The 15,941-nt window shown below is 30.5% G+C and overlaps 5 protein-coding genes and 1 non-coding gene across 7 annotated transcripts; 1 reads left to right on the top strand and 5 right to left on the bottom strand.

The window, feature by feature from the left end:
* Positions 1-237: 237 nt before the first annotated feature.
* Positions 238-310, bottom strand: TRNAV-AAC (transfer RNA valine (anticodon AAC)). The gene has a single exon. It is a non-coding gene; the product is annotated as a tRNA-Val (tRNA).
* A 1,118-nt stretch (positions 311-1,428) lies between these two features.
* On the bottom strand, positions 1,429-2,973 carry LOC105362810 (uncharacterized). The gene is made up of 2 exons (XM_011500302.1): positions 2,607-2,973; positions 1,429-2,014 (listed from the first exon to the last, which is right to left on the bottom strand). The coding sequence occupies exons 1-2, from the start codon at positions 2,947-2,949 to the stop codon at positions 1,524-1,526; spliced, it is 834 nt and encodes a 277-aa protein (XP_011498604.1). The 5' UTR covers positions 2,950-2,973; the 3' UTR covers positions 1,429-1,523.
* A 1,102-nt stretch (positions 2,974-4,075) lies between these two features.
* On the bottom strand, positions 4,076-5,831 carry LOC105362809 (uncharacterized). Its single transcript, XM_011500301.1, has 3 exons — positions 5,531-5,831; positions 4,859-5,248; positions 4,076-4,575 (listed from the first exon to the last, which is right to left on the bottom strand). The coding sequence occupies exons 1-3, from the start codon at positions 5,778-5,780 to the stop codon at positions 4,148-4,150; spliced, it is 1,068 nt and encodes a 355-aa protein (XP_011498603.1). The 5' UTR covers positions 5,781-5,831; the 3' UTR covers positions 4,076-4,147.
* A 4,398-nt stretch (positions 5,832-10,229) lies between these two features.
* On the bottom strand, positions 10,230-12,395 carry LOC105362808 (tropomyosin). The gene is made up of 3 exons (XM_011500300.1): positions 11,988-12,395; positions 11,723-11,800; positions 10,230-10,865 (listed from the first exon to the last, which is right to left on the bottom strand). Exons 1-3 carry the CDS (start codon positions 12,141-12,143, stop codon positions 10,323-10,325), a joined length of 777 nt encoding a protein of 258 aa, XP_011498602.1. The 5' UTR covers positions 12,144-12,395; the 3' UTR covers positions 10,230-10,322.
* A 113-nt stretch (positions 12,396-12,508) lies between these two features.
* LOC105362807 (mitochondrial import inner membrane translocase subunit Tim17-B) lies at positions 12,509-14,536 on the top strand. 2 transcript variants are annotated; one of them, XM_011500298.1, is made up of 2 exons: positions 12,509-12,529; positions 13,883-14,536. In XM_011500298.1, exon 2 carries the CDS (start codon positions 13,899-13,901, stop codon positions 14,388-14,390), a length of 492 nt encoding a protein of 163 aa, XP_011498600.1. In that variant the 5' UTR covers positions 12,509-12,529; positions 13,883-13,898; the 3' UTR covers positions 14,391-14,536. The 2 variants fall into 2 exon arrangements, with proteins under 2 accessions (XP_011498600.1, XP_011498601.1); XM_011500299.1 differs by lacking the exon at positions 12,509-12,529 and adding an exon at positions 13,066-13,086.
* Positions 14,537-14,632: 96 nt separating this feature from the next.
* LOC105362806 (uncharacterized) lies at positions 14,633-15,172 on the bottom strand. The gene is made up of 2 exons (XM_011500297.1): positions 14,941-15,172; positions 14,633-14,876 (listed from the first exon to the last, which is right to left on the bottom strand). Exons 1-2 carry the CDS (start codon positions 15,055-15,057, stop codon positions 14,685-14,687), a joined length of 309 nt encoding a protein of 102 aa, XP_011498599.1. The 5' UTR covers positions 15,058-15,172; the 3' UTR covers positions 14,633-14,684.
* Positions 15,173-15,941: the final 769 nt, after the last annotated feature.

Below are 15,941 nucleotides of genomic sequence, written 5' to 3'. Positions count from 1 at the left end.
ATTATTAAAAAGTAATTAATCCTTTCTTTAATTATAGCTTAACTAAGCTGCCGTAATAATGATAATAATAATAATAATAATAATAATAATAATAATAATAATAATAATAATAATAATAATAACAACAATAATTGGCGATATATCGTGGTTTCGATAATTATTCGTTTTGTTAATAAAAATTTTGACAATCAACGAGAATAGTAAATTTGAGGATTAAAATAGGGAAAAAAAAAAAAATGTTTCCGCCCGGGATCGAACCGGGGGCCTTCCGCGTGTTAAACGGATGTGATAACCACTACACCACGGAAACGATATGTACGAAATAGTCAACGAGTAATTTTTATGGATTTTATTATTTCAATTATTATTATATATACACTGTTGGATCGTTATACGCGAGAAAGATTCGATGTATTTGTAAATAAATAAATGTAGGTACGTATATAGGCATGCTTATGCATCAATTTTCCTACGTTAATTACGTGATATTTTAATTTGGAAAATATGTTGATGATATTTATGGTTTTTAGACACTTAAAAAGCAATGGACATTAATTTTTAAAATATATTTTATTACGTTTGATAGCGAAAAATATATAGGAATTTATGTGATAACGCATATTTTTTTTCTATCAATGTTATAAAAATACATATTATAAAATGTGAATAAAATTGTTCTTTTTTTTCTTCTTCTTTTTCTGGCTTTAAAAAAAAAAAAAGAAAAATAAAATCGATATAGCGGCTAAGTGTATAATAATTATGCAGTATAAATATAATTTATAATGGAATTAGTTTAAGCTTATTACGTAGTTTTCTATATTACGCTGCTAACAAATAAATGATAAAAATCCTTTTTTAATGTAAAACATTCGATAATATTAATGCAAAATTTTAATTTTTGTGAAACACCAGTGCACAGAGACGGTATATGTTTATACGTCCACGATTATTCATAAGCATAGGGTGCAGCTTTAATTACACATACGGTCAAATAGATGTATTTATGCAATTGCGAGTGTTAAGCAAATTTTCCTAAAAAATTGAAAATTTATATTATAAGAATAAAACGATTAAATTTAGAAAAATAATCATAATTGTATAAAGGTTTTAGAGAGTCAATATGTAATAAAAGTAGTTATAGTAGAATTGGTATAACAATATAATGTTTAATGGTAAACCGAGATAAATCGTAAACTAAGAAACGATCGGAAATGTAAGAATTCATTCGTCTAAACTACATCGACGAGTCATATTCCAATATAAAATTAAAATCATCTAAAGCAAATCATATACTCACCCAATTTTATTGAATTAAATTATTATTCATTACATAACTCTCCTAGGCATTTCGCTTACATATACATACATACATACATAAATATATATATATATATATAATTTTTTTTTTTTTTTTTTTTTTTTTTTTGTAACAGTATTCAAAAATAAAACAATTAAGTCTCTCGACAGGTGCAGATAAACTACAACCAGCTGGATTTATTCGTAAAACCAATTGCACAAGATATTTAAACTTTAACTGCGGTCTTATTTCCAGAGATGAAGGCGATTTCGTTGTTCATCTTATCTTCGACGCATTTGTTGATGGCCTCGGTATTCTTGTCCAAGATTGTTTTATCTTCGAGACAGATCTTTGTTATATTAAAAACGTGCTTCAGCTCCTTAAGCTTCGTATCGTTCGTCTTGTCATCCTTAGCCTTGCTCCATTCCATCACTTCAATCATCTGGCGATAGTTGAGCGGATTGCTATAGATATTTAAACGGCGAAGGGATACTGGCAGTTGCCTGATGAAGTCCGTAGGAAGAGCGATGAGTTCATTGCCACGAAGATCTAAGTTGATAAGTGCCGGGACGAGCTTCAAGAACTCGAATTCCAAGCTCTGGATGCGATTGTACATCAAGTTGAGCTCTAATAAGTTCACCGTGTCCTTGAACCACGCAGCTTTCACGGTTGTGAGTTCGTTTCTCGGTAAAACAAGACCCTTCAACTCCTTCAATCCTAAATTACAAAGATTCCTTATTCATGCAATGTCGATTAACTCTATTAAAATTTAACTCTAGTATTCAATGTATTTAATGACTAAATATCTAATGCGAATAAACAAAAATTTCTATACGACACCATACCGCTTTCTTTGATTATAATTTTCAATAGCTCCCCCCCCCCAGCTACACACACCCACACACACACACACACACACACACACACACACACACACACACCCCTCACCGCCACCCCCTGCCGCACACATCCGTTAAGGCAGTAGGTACTTTTGTCAATAATCGTAAGCTTATACGAAAACTTATAGAAAGCTCATGATGGCTGTTCATAAAAATCAACGGAAAATCGTTTGCATGCTATTATCGATGTGTAAGATTATGTCGTTCGTGTGTGCGCTTGTTTGCGTATCTCCGGATGAAGGCTTCGAATCTAAAACTATACATTCGAAAGACAAGTTCCGCTTTACAAAAATAATAATGACGCGAAAATCAAAGGAATGCCATCGCCATCACCGCCCCACTCGACGTATTTTACGATCGAGCGCATCGAGCTTTCAATAACGACCGAGCAGCATCAGCGATCAAGATACCTTTAAGCGCTCCATCCTCAATTTCCGCAAGCTTACTGTCCCAAATCTCAATCTTGATGAGCTTCTCGGCAAACTTGGCGAACGCCTCGCTCTTGAGCTTCTCAACTTTTGACATGGAGAACCAAATCTGCGTAGTGTTGATCTTTGGCGCTCTCTCCAAATCGGCAGCGATGTCCGGCGACTGGACGCACACCCAAATTGAGTAATTGCCCACTAGAGTAAGACCTAAAACCTCGGCGTTTTCCTGATTTTTGGGTACGCTCTTGCGATAGCAGAAGGCATCGGTAGCAGCGACAATCGTCAGCAAGACGAGGCAGCACTTGGTTACGGCTTTCCCAGTCATTCTGGCGGGCGACTGAGCTCGCCCTGCGGGTTACTCGAGCTTTTATGCGAATGGGGCCGCACATATCATTATGGCTTCTATCATTATGCTCGTCCAGGTCGGTGCGTATGTGTATCGCCGCGCACCAAGGCACTTGAGGTAATTTGCGCTCGTTGGCTGGCGTGTGCGCGCCTCTGCGCCTTCAAAACGCTCCAATCGCTCGCGATCAAGGAGATCCTACCTACGTATACGTCAGTCGCCGAGAGAGATCGTTTAGTTTGCTATTATCGAATTTGATTAATTCAAGGATATTCGACTGCGTCCGATGATATTCTCGAGGCAGCTCTGTCTTTCGTCCAAGCTGGCTGAATCCTAGCATACGACGCATAATTCACGGGGCTATTTTATCATTATGCCCTCCTATGTGGATCGTTCCCGTCCACACGCCAATCGACCGCGTTTCGCGCTACCAAGTGATTTTTCGGTCAAGGTCAATATTTACATTAATTCGTAAAAATTACCTCGATTGTTTTCAAGTATGCGTGTGACGATTTTCGAGGCCAATCATGAATAATATCGGCAATTTCCCGAGCCCACTAACGGATTTTCATGCTCAGGGGCGATTTGCTGAGGATCGTCATTTTAATTGATGGAGGTGCGAAAGGCATATAATAGAGATTTATCGGTGAGATATAGATAGTATTGAGAGAGGTAGAGGGGAATAAAATGCAAAGAGCTACAGTGTTACGTTTTAATCAATGTTACGTAAACAAATAATTTTGATGGCGTAATTTTATGAGAGTAAATTTCTGTTGATGCAAAAAAAAAAAAAAAAAAAATGGAAGAAAAAAATCTTATTAGGCCGAATATTTGGATAAGAATGCATTAAACGCGTATTGCAACGTAAATTTGTAACGGCGAATATTAGCTCGGTTTAATAATTAATTGCCAAAAAAAAAAAAAAAACAAAAAAAAAAAAAAAAGCCTAATACTCGTTAATTTGGTCAATGGTAGCTTAGGCGGAAAATGCTCAATGCCTTATCGCTCTCGAGGAGACGATGAGATGAAAAAGGTCTATTGTTCATTCTTAATAAAAATTTTAAGATAATTTTTTTTCAACAGAATTTATTCATAATTAACAGTTGCTCGTCGTCTACAATATTTGTATATTTATCAGACGCTCGCTTAAAATTATTATATAATGATTGAATCTTATGTGTCATTGCGTGGGTTTTACTGGCTCAGCGGAGCTTTCACCCTCGAGAAGCTTCGGTAATTCGATGGCCTTTACGAGCTTTGTCTGCACGCAGTCATCCAACTCCTTAGCGTCATCCTTCTTTGCGATAATGTGTTGGCATTCCTTGATGACTTTGTAAGTATCTCGAATTCCGTCAATCGCAGCGTACGAGTTCTTGACGATGCTTGGATGCAAATTTGTGTATTCAACGATCTTGACACCCTCGGCCCATTCGTACGGGTTCGATTGAAGGCCAACCTTTTTGAGTTTCGGCCACTTGCTCTTCATAGCTTCCACGTCGAAGCGAGTCAATTGATTTTCCGAGATTTCAAACTCTTGAATTAACGGCGTGAGATCGAAAATCGTCGCATCGAATTGCCGAATGAGGTTGCCGCTGAGATCGAGGCTCTCTATAAGTAAATTAACAATAAAATTACATGACTGTCGAAAATTATCTTCCCATTAGACTGTCAGTCTGTTATTATAAATATAAACAATAAATTCCATTCGCTAGTTTGGCTCGTTTGAGTCGGGAACCGTTGAGTCCTTAGCCATCGGCCAGCCAGCCTCCCCGTCCTCCCCTCACACCCCACACCACTTACACTATCATCGTCTCCCCCCGCCCCCGCTCCCCGACCCGGCCCCCAAGCGTAATAGCGTAACTTTCATGATTAAGTCGTAATCGGTATTTACCTAATTTGCTAATATCCTTGAACCAGGCCTTTTTCACCTCGGCAATGCGATTCCTGCGGAGAACGAGGGCCTTGAGCTCCAGTAATCCACGAAAAGCGTCTTCATCGACGTCCGTGACGCCACACTGCACGACGCTAATGCCGAGGGCCTTGGTGCCGAGCTTCTGAAACGTCTCCCTCTCGATCTTGATCAGTTTGCCCTCCCTGAATACGACGTTTACGAGTTTGGTGCTGTCGAGGGACAGACGGTCCAGGTCCTTCTTGAGCTCCTTGCTACGCAGACAGGTGTAGACGTCGTGCTCGCCTGGGGTCGTGACGCCGCGCTCGAGGAAGCAGGCGCCCTCGGCCGTTGTCAGGAAGTTCGCGATGAGCGCAAGGGTGAGAATCAGAGCTGACGTTAAGTTAAACGCGCGTCATTATCGGCAATTCGTTATTGTTAATGTTTTTTTTCTTTTTTCGATGCCCTCAGTAAACACGAGGTTTAAACGTTTAAGCTGGAGAATCGTCACGCGGCTGCTTAAGAAACCGTGGATCTTTATGTAAAGCCACTCGCGTTTGAGGCTCGCGAAGTGTCGATGATAATCGATCGACTCGAGCGATTAATGAGCGAGAATTTTAATTGGGAAAGAAAGTAGGAGAGGAGCCTGTCGATTACAAATTGTTAGTTCATTACCTGAGAGCAGAGCCGGTGCACGATACATCTTCTGTGTAGGTGTGTTCTGCTCGGCCTCGGTATCGCTACTGTTAATGTGGTCGCTGACGAGCGCGAATATTACCGTCGACAATTTATAGGTCGGACGAGCTACAAAATGAGAATCATCACCGACGACGTCGTGCATTGTGACGTTTGACGAATCATCCGATGATAGTTCGTTCGGAGAGCAATGGTGCAAGTGTATGTGCAAATGCACTGCCAGGGACATTATGGAGGCTTAGTAGCCGCTGACGTATACGAGTATTCGATTTGTTTAAAAGGGCTTCATTAGAGACGAGAGGATGATTCCTTCGCTGAAAGGTCTACTTGTCGGAATTGCTCTACTTACTCCATTTGTTGGAAATGATTTGAGGGCAGAAATTAATGCATAACTTTTTTTTTCGTTGTTATTTTTATTCTTTCCGTTTGCAGGACTATCGATTCTACATTGCTTTCAATATTATGTCCCGAAAATTATATTTAATCAATTAATAAATTAACATGATAATTTTTTCGATTTATCGTATCGTTGCAAGGTGGTCTCGCGCACATTACCTAACTATTTATTCTCCCATTAGATGCATTGTAATTTTTAATTTCAATGAATTATAGTCTTGTGTTCGCTAATGATGATCATCAATGAAGTTCATAATAATAATATAAGCGGCATAAAAAAAAAAGTACAATATCATTTGCATTGTGCTTTGGTTTAAAATGCGCTAAGGTTGAATTTCTCAAATTGTGATTGGAATATTGAAATTAGCTAAATATCACACGAACTATTGTGAATTCGAGGGATAATTGAAAAATCTTATTCCCTCCCATTTCGATAGAGCGCGCGATTGAATTTATCATTCAATAAATTGGTAAAATTGCTCAAAAATCTTTTGGATGTCGAAAATTTTTTAACAATAGATATAAAAATTTTTTATATTAATAGGCCCATTAATAGGAAATTAATTTTTTTAAAACTTTATCGTAGACTTATTTATATACTTAGTAGTAAAGAGTATTTTAATAATAAGAAATGGCCATTTTATTCTCACGAATTCGAATCAATTCATAATAATAACAACGAATTAAACGATAAACAATTGGTATTAACATTCAATATCAAAGTTGCTTATTAAAGGTATTAATTAATTATTTCATAATGCGCACATATTATAAGAATTTTTCTCTAAACTCATTCCGATCAATTTCAATTATTTATGAAAAATTTTCCATTAATTTACCAAATAAATAATAATGCTTGGAATGCCAAATAAGACATAGCGATATCCTATGATATCATCAATTGTAGAGGAAATTTGCAAATATGAAGTTAGTATTAATTTATACTCTACATATCTTAATAAAATATTTAATTCTATTACGATGATTACCATTCATACGTAACATACTCGAAAGGAAAAAAAGAAAAAAAAAATCCATACCCAACTATTAATCATAGGGTATTTTGAAACTATTATCCAGTTATTTTATTATATACGATGAAAAAATAAAATTAATAATTAAAATTAAAAAGCAAAATAATGTTTAATAAATACAAAAGAATGATAAATTAAAAAATAATATAAATAATTTTCTATCGCTCGTTCAAAATTCATGGCGAAACCGAACTTACATTATGCCAATGAGATTTTTAATCTCAATGAATATATAAATTCATATATACGAATCCACGAAATTCTTAATGTCAACATCATGCAAATTTTGTCCATAATACGCCAAAGATTGATATGCATTTTTTGTACTCAATACGATAGATTTACGATAAATTCAACGTAAGATCGTTAAAATAAACATGGATAAATGATATATTTACGCATCGATAAATATTATTCGTTTGTAATGTTCGATTATGATATTCGTTTGTGTGCTGAATCTTAATTTTGTTGGCATTTTTGCATTATTTTTTTTTTTTTTTTTTTCAAGCTCTAACGCAGCTAATATTGTAATCTTGAGATTAAAATGACAAAATAAAATTTCTTTTATCAAAACATTACTTCTTAAGTATAAAAGTCGTTGGCCGAGGGAACCAAGGAAGAAAATAAAACAAAAATTTATTTTATCACACATACATTGGATTTTTATTTATCTCTTAGTTATATCGAGCTTCTAATAAATATGATTAGTTAATTTGTTGTAATCGTCCTCGAAACGAATTTAAAGCTTTTGTTAAAAAGAGGAATATTTTACTATTACGCGGGAATGATTTAATAAATTAAAGCGTTTAGTAAGGACCATAAATTTCAAGTGAAAAAAGAATTCTTGTTAATGTGTGTGCGTGCGTGCGTGCCCGTACGCGCTGGCAAAGGAATTCTAAGAACATTTTTGCCGTTTTTGGAATATTTTGAATAGGACTCGATGGATTTTGCACACAGCCCACATATCTACATAATAGTAAGTGTAATATGACGTAGATGTGAACAATATTTTTTAATGGCAAATTTTATGGTAATTTTATTAAAATTCCACATTATTATTAAAAAATAGTATTTAATTAATAAGAATTATTTTACACGACAGCCAATCAGTATAAAGCGGCTCTGCGCAGAATCGAGAAAATTACCACCTTGAGCTCTTAAGTGATTTTGTATTTTTTGTCGTTTCGCATTTTCTTTGTGCTTTTTTTCGGAGTTCGTTGAAAATTATTTATCGTGGATTTTGCTTAATATGGAATTGTAAAATATACGTAATTTTTATAAGTTGTAATTATTAATATTAACGAGCTAATACGCGCGTAAATAATTAGTTAAGCAGTTATACAATTATTTTATTGCATATTAAAGTAGTTTTTGAAGTGTATTTTCAACAATATTAATTTGAAATGTTGAATATGTTTGCGATGAGAAAATTATAAACATTGTTACGGAAAGACAATTTTTATTTTTGATAAAAGAAAAAATTAATTATAACTATAAATAAGAAAAAACTTATTTTATATATGCCTCGACGGACAAAATAGTTTTATTCAAAATTCATTTTTCATCTCTAATGACAATTTTATAAGTAAGTAAATATCTTTAAAATACAATCGACGTTATTGCTTGTAGTTGGTTAGAAAATTATTGATTATGAAATTTTATGCGGAATAAAATAATTTAATCTTCATCGCATTTTATAATTTCAAATTTTAACACGTAACCGCAATAACACTCGCGTCTAATATCTTGAATAATTTTTTTTTTTTTTTCTAATGAAAACATTTAGAGTAAAGGCATTTATAGTTCAGGTAATGAGGAAACAAACAAGAGAAGAAGGGTATATTAGATGGGGGAGTAAGTGGTAAACCAGGGCGAGGGAAGCTGGTGAATCGTCCGTGCGGAAAAGCCGGAAAAAGAGGACAGTTGCCCTGGTAGCAACAGAGCAACCCAATTCTGGATATCTATTATATTAAGATATATTATTATTTAAACACTTTATCATTAGTTTACAATTAATTGCGTTTGTTCTTTTTTTTTTTTTGTTTTTTTTTTGTTTTTTTGTTTTTTTTTTGTTTTTTTTGTTTTCGTTTATTCCGCAATAAATGGCGTTTGGAGCATTTATTTTGGATATCTATGTTACACTAAAAATTTAATGAATTGACAATTATTTTTAATAATTTTCCTAATCTGTACGATAATATCGGAATAATTAAAAATGTTATTTATATTTTTATTTTTTTTACAATTTAGGTATAATGACGAAATTTCCAATTTATTACAATGTATTGCTTAGTTTTATATATAATGTACTAGCAATTTTTATTAATAACGCCAACTAATCTATAACTGATTTTATCAGTATTTTATTTAATTGAAATATTAAAAATTTTAACAATATAGCATCGTAATCTTATTAATTATAAAATGTAATTATATTTGGTTATCTTTATAAAATTATAATTAAGCCTAAATGCTTCTTATTTCATTATTTTATAGCATATTATTTTATTACTATTTAATAATTAAACATAAGCAATTTGTTAGTATTATATGTTCGTATTATTTATAAGATCAAATTTTAATAATAAGGTTATGGTGTGTGTCTGATGTACTGACGTGTTTGCTGTATGATTAAGATAGATCATATTTAATATTTAATACGTACGCTTTAGAGGTAAATTTAATTTTTTAAATTCAAATTAATGAAAAATTTTTGCCGAAAAATAAGTGTTTAAATACGTTTTAACAAAGAAGAAAATATACTTAACTCGACCTTTGCTATGTATTGATTAATTTTAATCCAGTATTTAAGTCATACATATTAATATTGTAATATTATTTGAAAATCGGAAGCTTAAAATATTTATTCAAATAATGAAACTTGACTTTTTGTAAACAAACGGAATTTTAAATTTCAAAACGTAAGTGAATGTACGTCCATATTCATTGTGTGTGTGTATATATATAAAGCTGTTTAGAATTTATGCGTGTATTAGTATGGTATTTTTATATCTCAATAGGATACCACAGTTTGTCCTACCTATAGACACAATAAATACAATTCAAATACAGATATGGCAAATAAATTTCTTTTAATAAAATAAAAGTTAATTATGAAATTAGCTTATCGATTAGACGGAAGCAAAATTTAATCTGTAGAATTTATTTATGTAGAATTACAAACTCATTGATTTATATTGAGGCATAATGAATCTTTCTTGAATTTACAATTATTGTAAATTATCATTCCTAATAAGTGAGTACAAAAGAAAAATAGCTGCCATAAGTATAAAATATAATCATGGATTCTTTTTAACAGATTTGAATAGTCGGTATACTAGTCATTGGGCCGGTTGCGCCTGAATTGCCATCTCCAGGGCTTTGTTTTCCTCGCTGAGTATTGTCACCTTTTCTTCATATTTTCCCCTCAAATCTTGAAAGAGCTGTAATTGCGTTTGATATTCCTTTTTTAAATCGGCATTCAGACGCACCGCAGCATCCATCTTGCCAATCATAGCATTGTGCCTATCGCGTTCGGCCGTAATTTTTGTCTCCATCTTGTCAACGTCCTCCTGGAGATGTTTCACCTCCATATTGCGAATATTAAGCATATCCTTGGTAATGGCAATGACCTCTTTCAGAGAATTCACTTGCTTGATGAAGGCGGATATTTGGTTCTGTTGATTTGAAATACGTCGGTCGCGATCCTCCAACATAACTTTTGTTTGCGACAGGGTATTTTTCAAATCTTCAAGCTCGAAACGCAAATTTCCATACTCAGAGCAATTGGCTAAGCCATTAGCTAAATTGTCAGGAGATAATAGAAGGTTGGAGAGTTTCCGTTGAGTCTCCTCGAGCTTCTTATAAAAGTCATTCGGTCGCTTCTGAATATCGAAAAAAGCATAATGTAATCTGAACTCCATAACTATTTTTGTGATGAATTAGTTTTTGGTTACCGATAAAAATTAAATTATTTTTATCCTTTATAATTATCGTTTGTTAGTATTACACACGCAACATATAAGCAAAAAATAAGAAATTATTTACTTTAGAAAGATGTATAAAAAATTTAAAAAATTACATTTTATACTAACAACAGTGAGTCATTGTTTATAAAAATGTTGTAAATATAAATCTTTTTTCTTCTTTTTTCTTTCTTAATTATTTTAGGAAATAAAATATTATTGTCATTAAAACAAGACTGTTTTTAAATTTATCAACATTATCTTTGGAAATAAAGTTTACGTTTAAAATATATTTGTTAATATGTTCATTTTAATAAAATCCAAATTAATTCCATTTTTAGAGAAGAATTACAGCCTTTTTTTATAATTTTAAATCCATCAATTAGCATTATATTGAATTTTTTAAACATTTTTGTTGATTAAACAATAAGAATAATTATATATATATATATATATATATGGATCTTACTTATTCGACTTTAAATCTCATCTTACTAAAAATTTTATCATCTTCCGAATTAGTAATTTTTTGTGGCAAATTATATTTACTTGATTTGAATAATTTGGTGTTCGTAATAAATATAATTATTGTTAATTAATGAAACATTGATGAAAAAAAAAAAGAAGTATCGATCAATTTTAATAGTAAAAATAATCACTCTTAATCAGATTTATTAAGTAATTAATGTCTTTTTTTTTTAGAAGCCACTAAGATATAAATTATTAAGCAATTTTTAATTAAATTTATTTATTTATTTTATAAACATGATATTTACCGATATTTCCTCCCGTACACTTGGAATGGACTCTTTATTATTAAACTCTCCAGTTTCCTTCGTGTCAGCATTATCGTTCTAAATTATTATTATTATTATTATTATTATTATTAATTCTATTATTTTTATATTTTGTTAACAAAAATTTACGACTTTATAATTGATTTTTATGTATTTATGACATATTCAATACATTTACTTTCATTACTTATTCATGTTGTTCTTAGTTTTTTTGAAAAATAATTTACATAAGAGATAAAATTACCTTTTTTGACTTATTATCATCGCTAGTTGCACATTTAATCTTACATAAATTATTGTCATCATAATCTACCGTTGGTTCCAAATTTCCATCTAACATTTTCACTTCGGTATAATCGCCAGCAGCCTTCTGAAACGACTTAATATCTGATTCTGACATTGTAAAATTATTTTATCAATGAAGTTTCTTTTAACAAATAATTAAGTGCTAGGTAATTGCGAAGGCTTAGTATTATTACTCTTGAAGTTTGATGCAAATGTGTCTATTGATCATCACCAAATGTTTTTCGTATAAATGAAACTTTATTTTAAAGTTATTACAGCTCTATGTAAAGCTACGTATATTCCTACTATTTCACTTGAAAAACGTTAAGCAGATATTTCAAAATATCTCCGATAATTGTTAAAACTTAGACGATATTCTTTAATTACTATTAATGGATGGAATACTCTTTCTTCAGCAAAGAATATGGCAGATGTGATCCCAACTAACGAGAAATACGTTTTATTTTTGGACTTCTCCGGTCACTCTATTTTCGAACAGTGGTATATATTTTCTCACTCTCCGTGAAAATAAGAAATAAGACTTTTAAATAAATAGTTATTCATGCGTATTGACACATTTTTGTTAATAATTTTGTAAAAAGTACAATTTATTTAGCTGCATAATATAATAAAAACACTTTATCATGTAATATTATCGTTTTAATTTTAGCAAATTAACAATACTTTCATAATATTAATTTAAGTTCCCGCTTACATATAATTTTCATACATTTTCGGCATATCGACTTGTTCAAGCTTTTATGATTTTTTTTTTTTTTTTTTTTTATCATAAATAAAAAATATAAGTTCACATAATTCATGAATAACAATCTGGAGTATTTCTTTAATGATGCAAATATATTTTACAATATTAATTGTTTCTCGAGCTTTCCCTCACTGTATATAGTAATAAACTCATGATCGCACGCAATCTATGATCTTTGTATAATGATTTATTTCTTCATTGATTCACGTGGTTCGTTCTTCATTGTGGTCGGTGAAAAATTTATAAAGCAAGTTGCTTTTAGAAAAGGACGTAGTTTTTATTTTATTTATAGGTAAATATTAAATTTTTTCAAAGCATATATTTTAATTACATCTGGTGATAATATAATATAATGAAATTTATAAGTAATTTTGAATGCTAATCGAAGTGTGGTATTTGATTTCGTTATCCTAACCTTAAATTGAATAATATTATATTATTAAATTTTTTATGAAGAATCAATGTCATAGAATTTTGTGTTAATTTTATCATAAATTGTTATTTATTGATTAATTTTAACTAATGTATTTAGTTTATTATATGACATAATTTCGAAAATAGTACTTCAAATTAAAGCTATTAAGATATCAACAATAACCTTTTTAAATATTTTTCATCTATTTTATTATGTAAATTGTGTTTATGTAATAACGTATTTCAATATTATTTTAATTGATATGAACAGATAATTTATAAAATTCAAATTTTTTTATTTTATTAATAATAATTTTTTTTTTTTTTTTTTAATTATTAATCTTAGTAATAAACTTGAATTTAATATTTAAATGAATACATGAATGGGTAAATATAGATGAATATGTAAATCGATAAAATCAAAATTATATATGATCTTAATGAGAATAAAGTATTCTAATGTATAAAATGTGGTAATATTAAATGTGGCAATTAATTAATGTACTTTGCATTATTAAAAAGTTTACAAAAACAAATTGAAATTAAATCTCTTGTTACTTTAAGAGCTCATAAATCGTACAATAAAAAATATAAATTATCATTTTATTATATCATCTTATGTAATAATGTGCTAATGTAATATATAATAATCTCTTAAGTCATGTATTAATTAGTTTGTAGAATATTAAAATGGAAGAATACGCAAGAGAGCCTTGCCCTTGGCGAATCGTTGACGATTGCGGTGGCGCATTTACAATGGGTGCAGTAGGAGGATCGGTTTTTCAAAGTATAAAAGGCTTTCGTAATGCACCTAGTGGAATAAATAAACGGTTTTTGGGAAGCTTAATGGCAATCAAAGATAGATCTCCAATAATTGCAGGAAGTTTTGCAATTTGGGGGGGCATGTTTTCAACAATAGATTGCACACTTGTTCAATTTAGGAAAAAGGAAGACCCATGGAATTCGATCATCAGTGGTGCAGCAACTGGTGGTATATTAGCAGCAAGAAACGGATTACCAGCGATGGCTGGAAGTGCACTTATCGGAGGAATTTTATTAGCACTTATCGAAGGAGTTGGGATTTTTATTACCAGATTTTCTGCCGAACAATTTAAACCTCCAGCCCTTATGATTGACGATCCTTCACAATTAGGAGCACCTCCAGAAGCCAGTTCTTCATAAAATGATTATGTATTTAAGATTTTGACAGATATATTTAATTCCAGAAAGTGATAGAATGAGTAACAACCATTGGAAGTACATATTGTTAGAATGACAAATAAATATGTATAGTTTTTGAAGGACCGAAGTTCATAATCTTAGGTTATGATAAACAAAAGAATTGTTTTGAGTTCATTGTGCTTATTTTCAAATTTCTCAGAACATTAAGTTATACGCATATAAAATTCTTTTAACTCTTAAAGATTTATACATAGTTAAAAAATCATTAATAAAAGCTTTAACAAATTTTATAATTTAATCTTCTATTTCATCGTCATCCTCTTCAGAACTTTGAAATGTTGGTACAGAGAGATCTAATTCTTGTAATTCAGGATTAATCGACTCCATTTTAACGAAATTATCTTCTGTAGCAGTTGAATTTTTTTGACCTGACTTATCAGTATTTGCAGTCTTGTTAATAGCATTTAAAATGTGAAGTTGCTCAACCTAAGAATAATTAAACAAAGCATTAATAAATTCGAAATTTGATTATTTAATTAAAGATACAAACTTGAAGAGCATGAGCCTGTGCATTAAGCTTGGAAATAATTTTTTGTAAACATTCCTTTTCAGTTTGAAGATCTTGTTGATAAACCAACAATTTTTCCAAACTTTCTTTATCACTCATTGTGTAGAAATTTTTATTTTAACGATAATAGGCCGTTACATGTTAAATAAAAATTCACAATAGTTGACTGTTTACCGATTGAACACTTATGGTTATGAAATTTCCTAGATAACTTTACGCATGTGCTGCCATCTAAATCACAAATCCTGTATTTATTAAAAATATCAGTATCTGTAGAAGATACATTTATCATTTTTTAAATAAATATTGTTATTTTTTAACTAGTTTTCAGCATTTAGTTTTTATTATATTTCATTTTTCCATAGTTGATCAATATTTTGTTCCATTCATGACTACGTGTAATTTTTAATTTAAATTTTCATATAAATTTAATGTTTCCTATTAAATTAATGGATTGAATATATTATTATATATCATTGTGTTAACAAAATTATATGTATATTTATATCCGATTTAAACAATGGTTTTGTCAACAATAACTATTTGTTAAGTGTTAATAAATTTTACATTGACTTGCATATTGATATCAAGATATGCAATCGTCTAATGAATTATTGAAAAAAAAAACAGATTTATTTTAACATTACTATTATTATTATTTGATATTCATTATTTTTAATTTTCTTTATTTATTAATGGAACATGACCGATCATAAAAAAAAAAAAAAAAAAAAAATATACAAAAATCAATTTTAGATAATTTTTTTAATCAAGTAAATGAAAAATAAAATAATCTTAATAAGCTTTCGAGAACAAATATTTATAATAAAATAAGCCTAAAACTCATAAGAAATCTAATTACATTTATGCTTTATTTTTTTAAAAGTGATAGATTATTATTATTAAAGTTTTAAATGTGTGTATATTTTTATTTATTATCATTAGTGAATTATAAAGTTCAGATAAATATTAATAGTATTTAA

Source organism: Ceratosolen solmsi, unplaced genomic scaffold (genome assembly GCF_000503995.2).
Source record: "Ceratosolen solmsi marchali unplaced genomic scaffold, CerSol_1.0 scaffold56, whole genome shotgun sequence".
NCBI classification, from domain to species: Eukaryota; Metazoa; Arthropoda; class Insecta; order Hymenoptera; family Agaonidae; genus Ceratosolen; species Ceratosolen solmsi.
The sequence above is the reverse complement of the archived record's forward strand: the minus strand, read 5'-3'. Positions and strand labels throughout refer to the sequence as shown.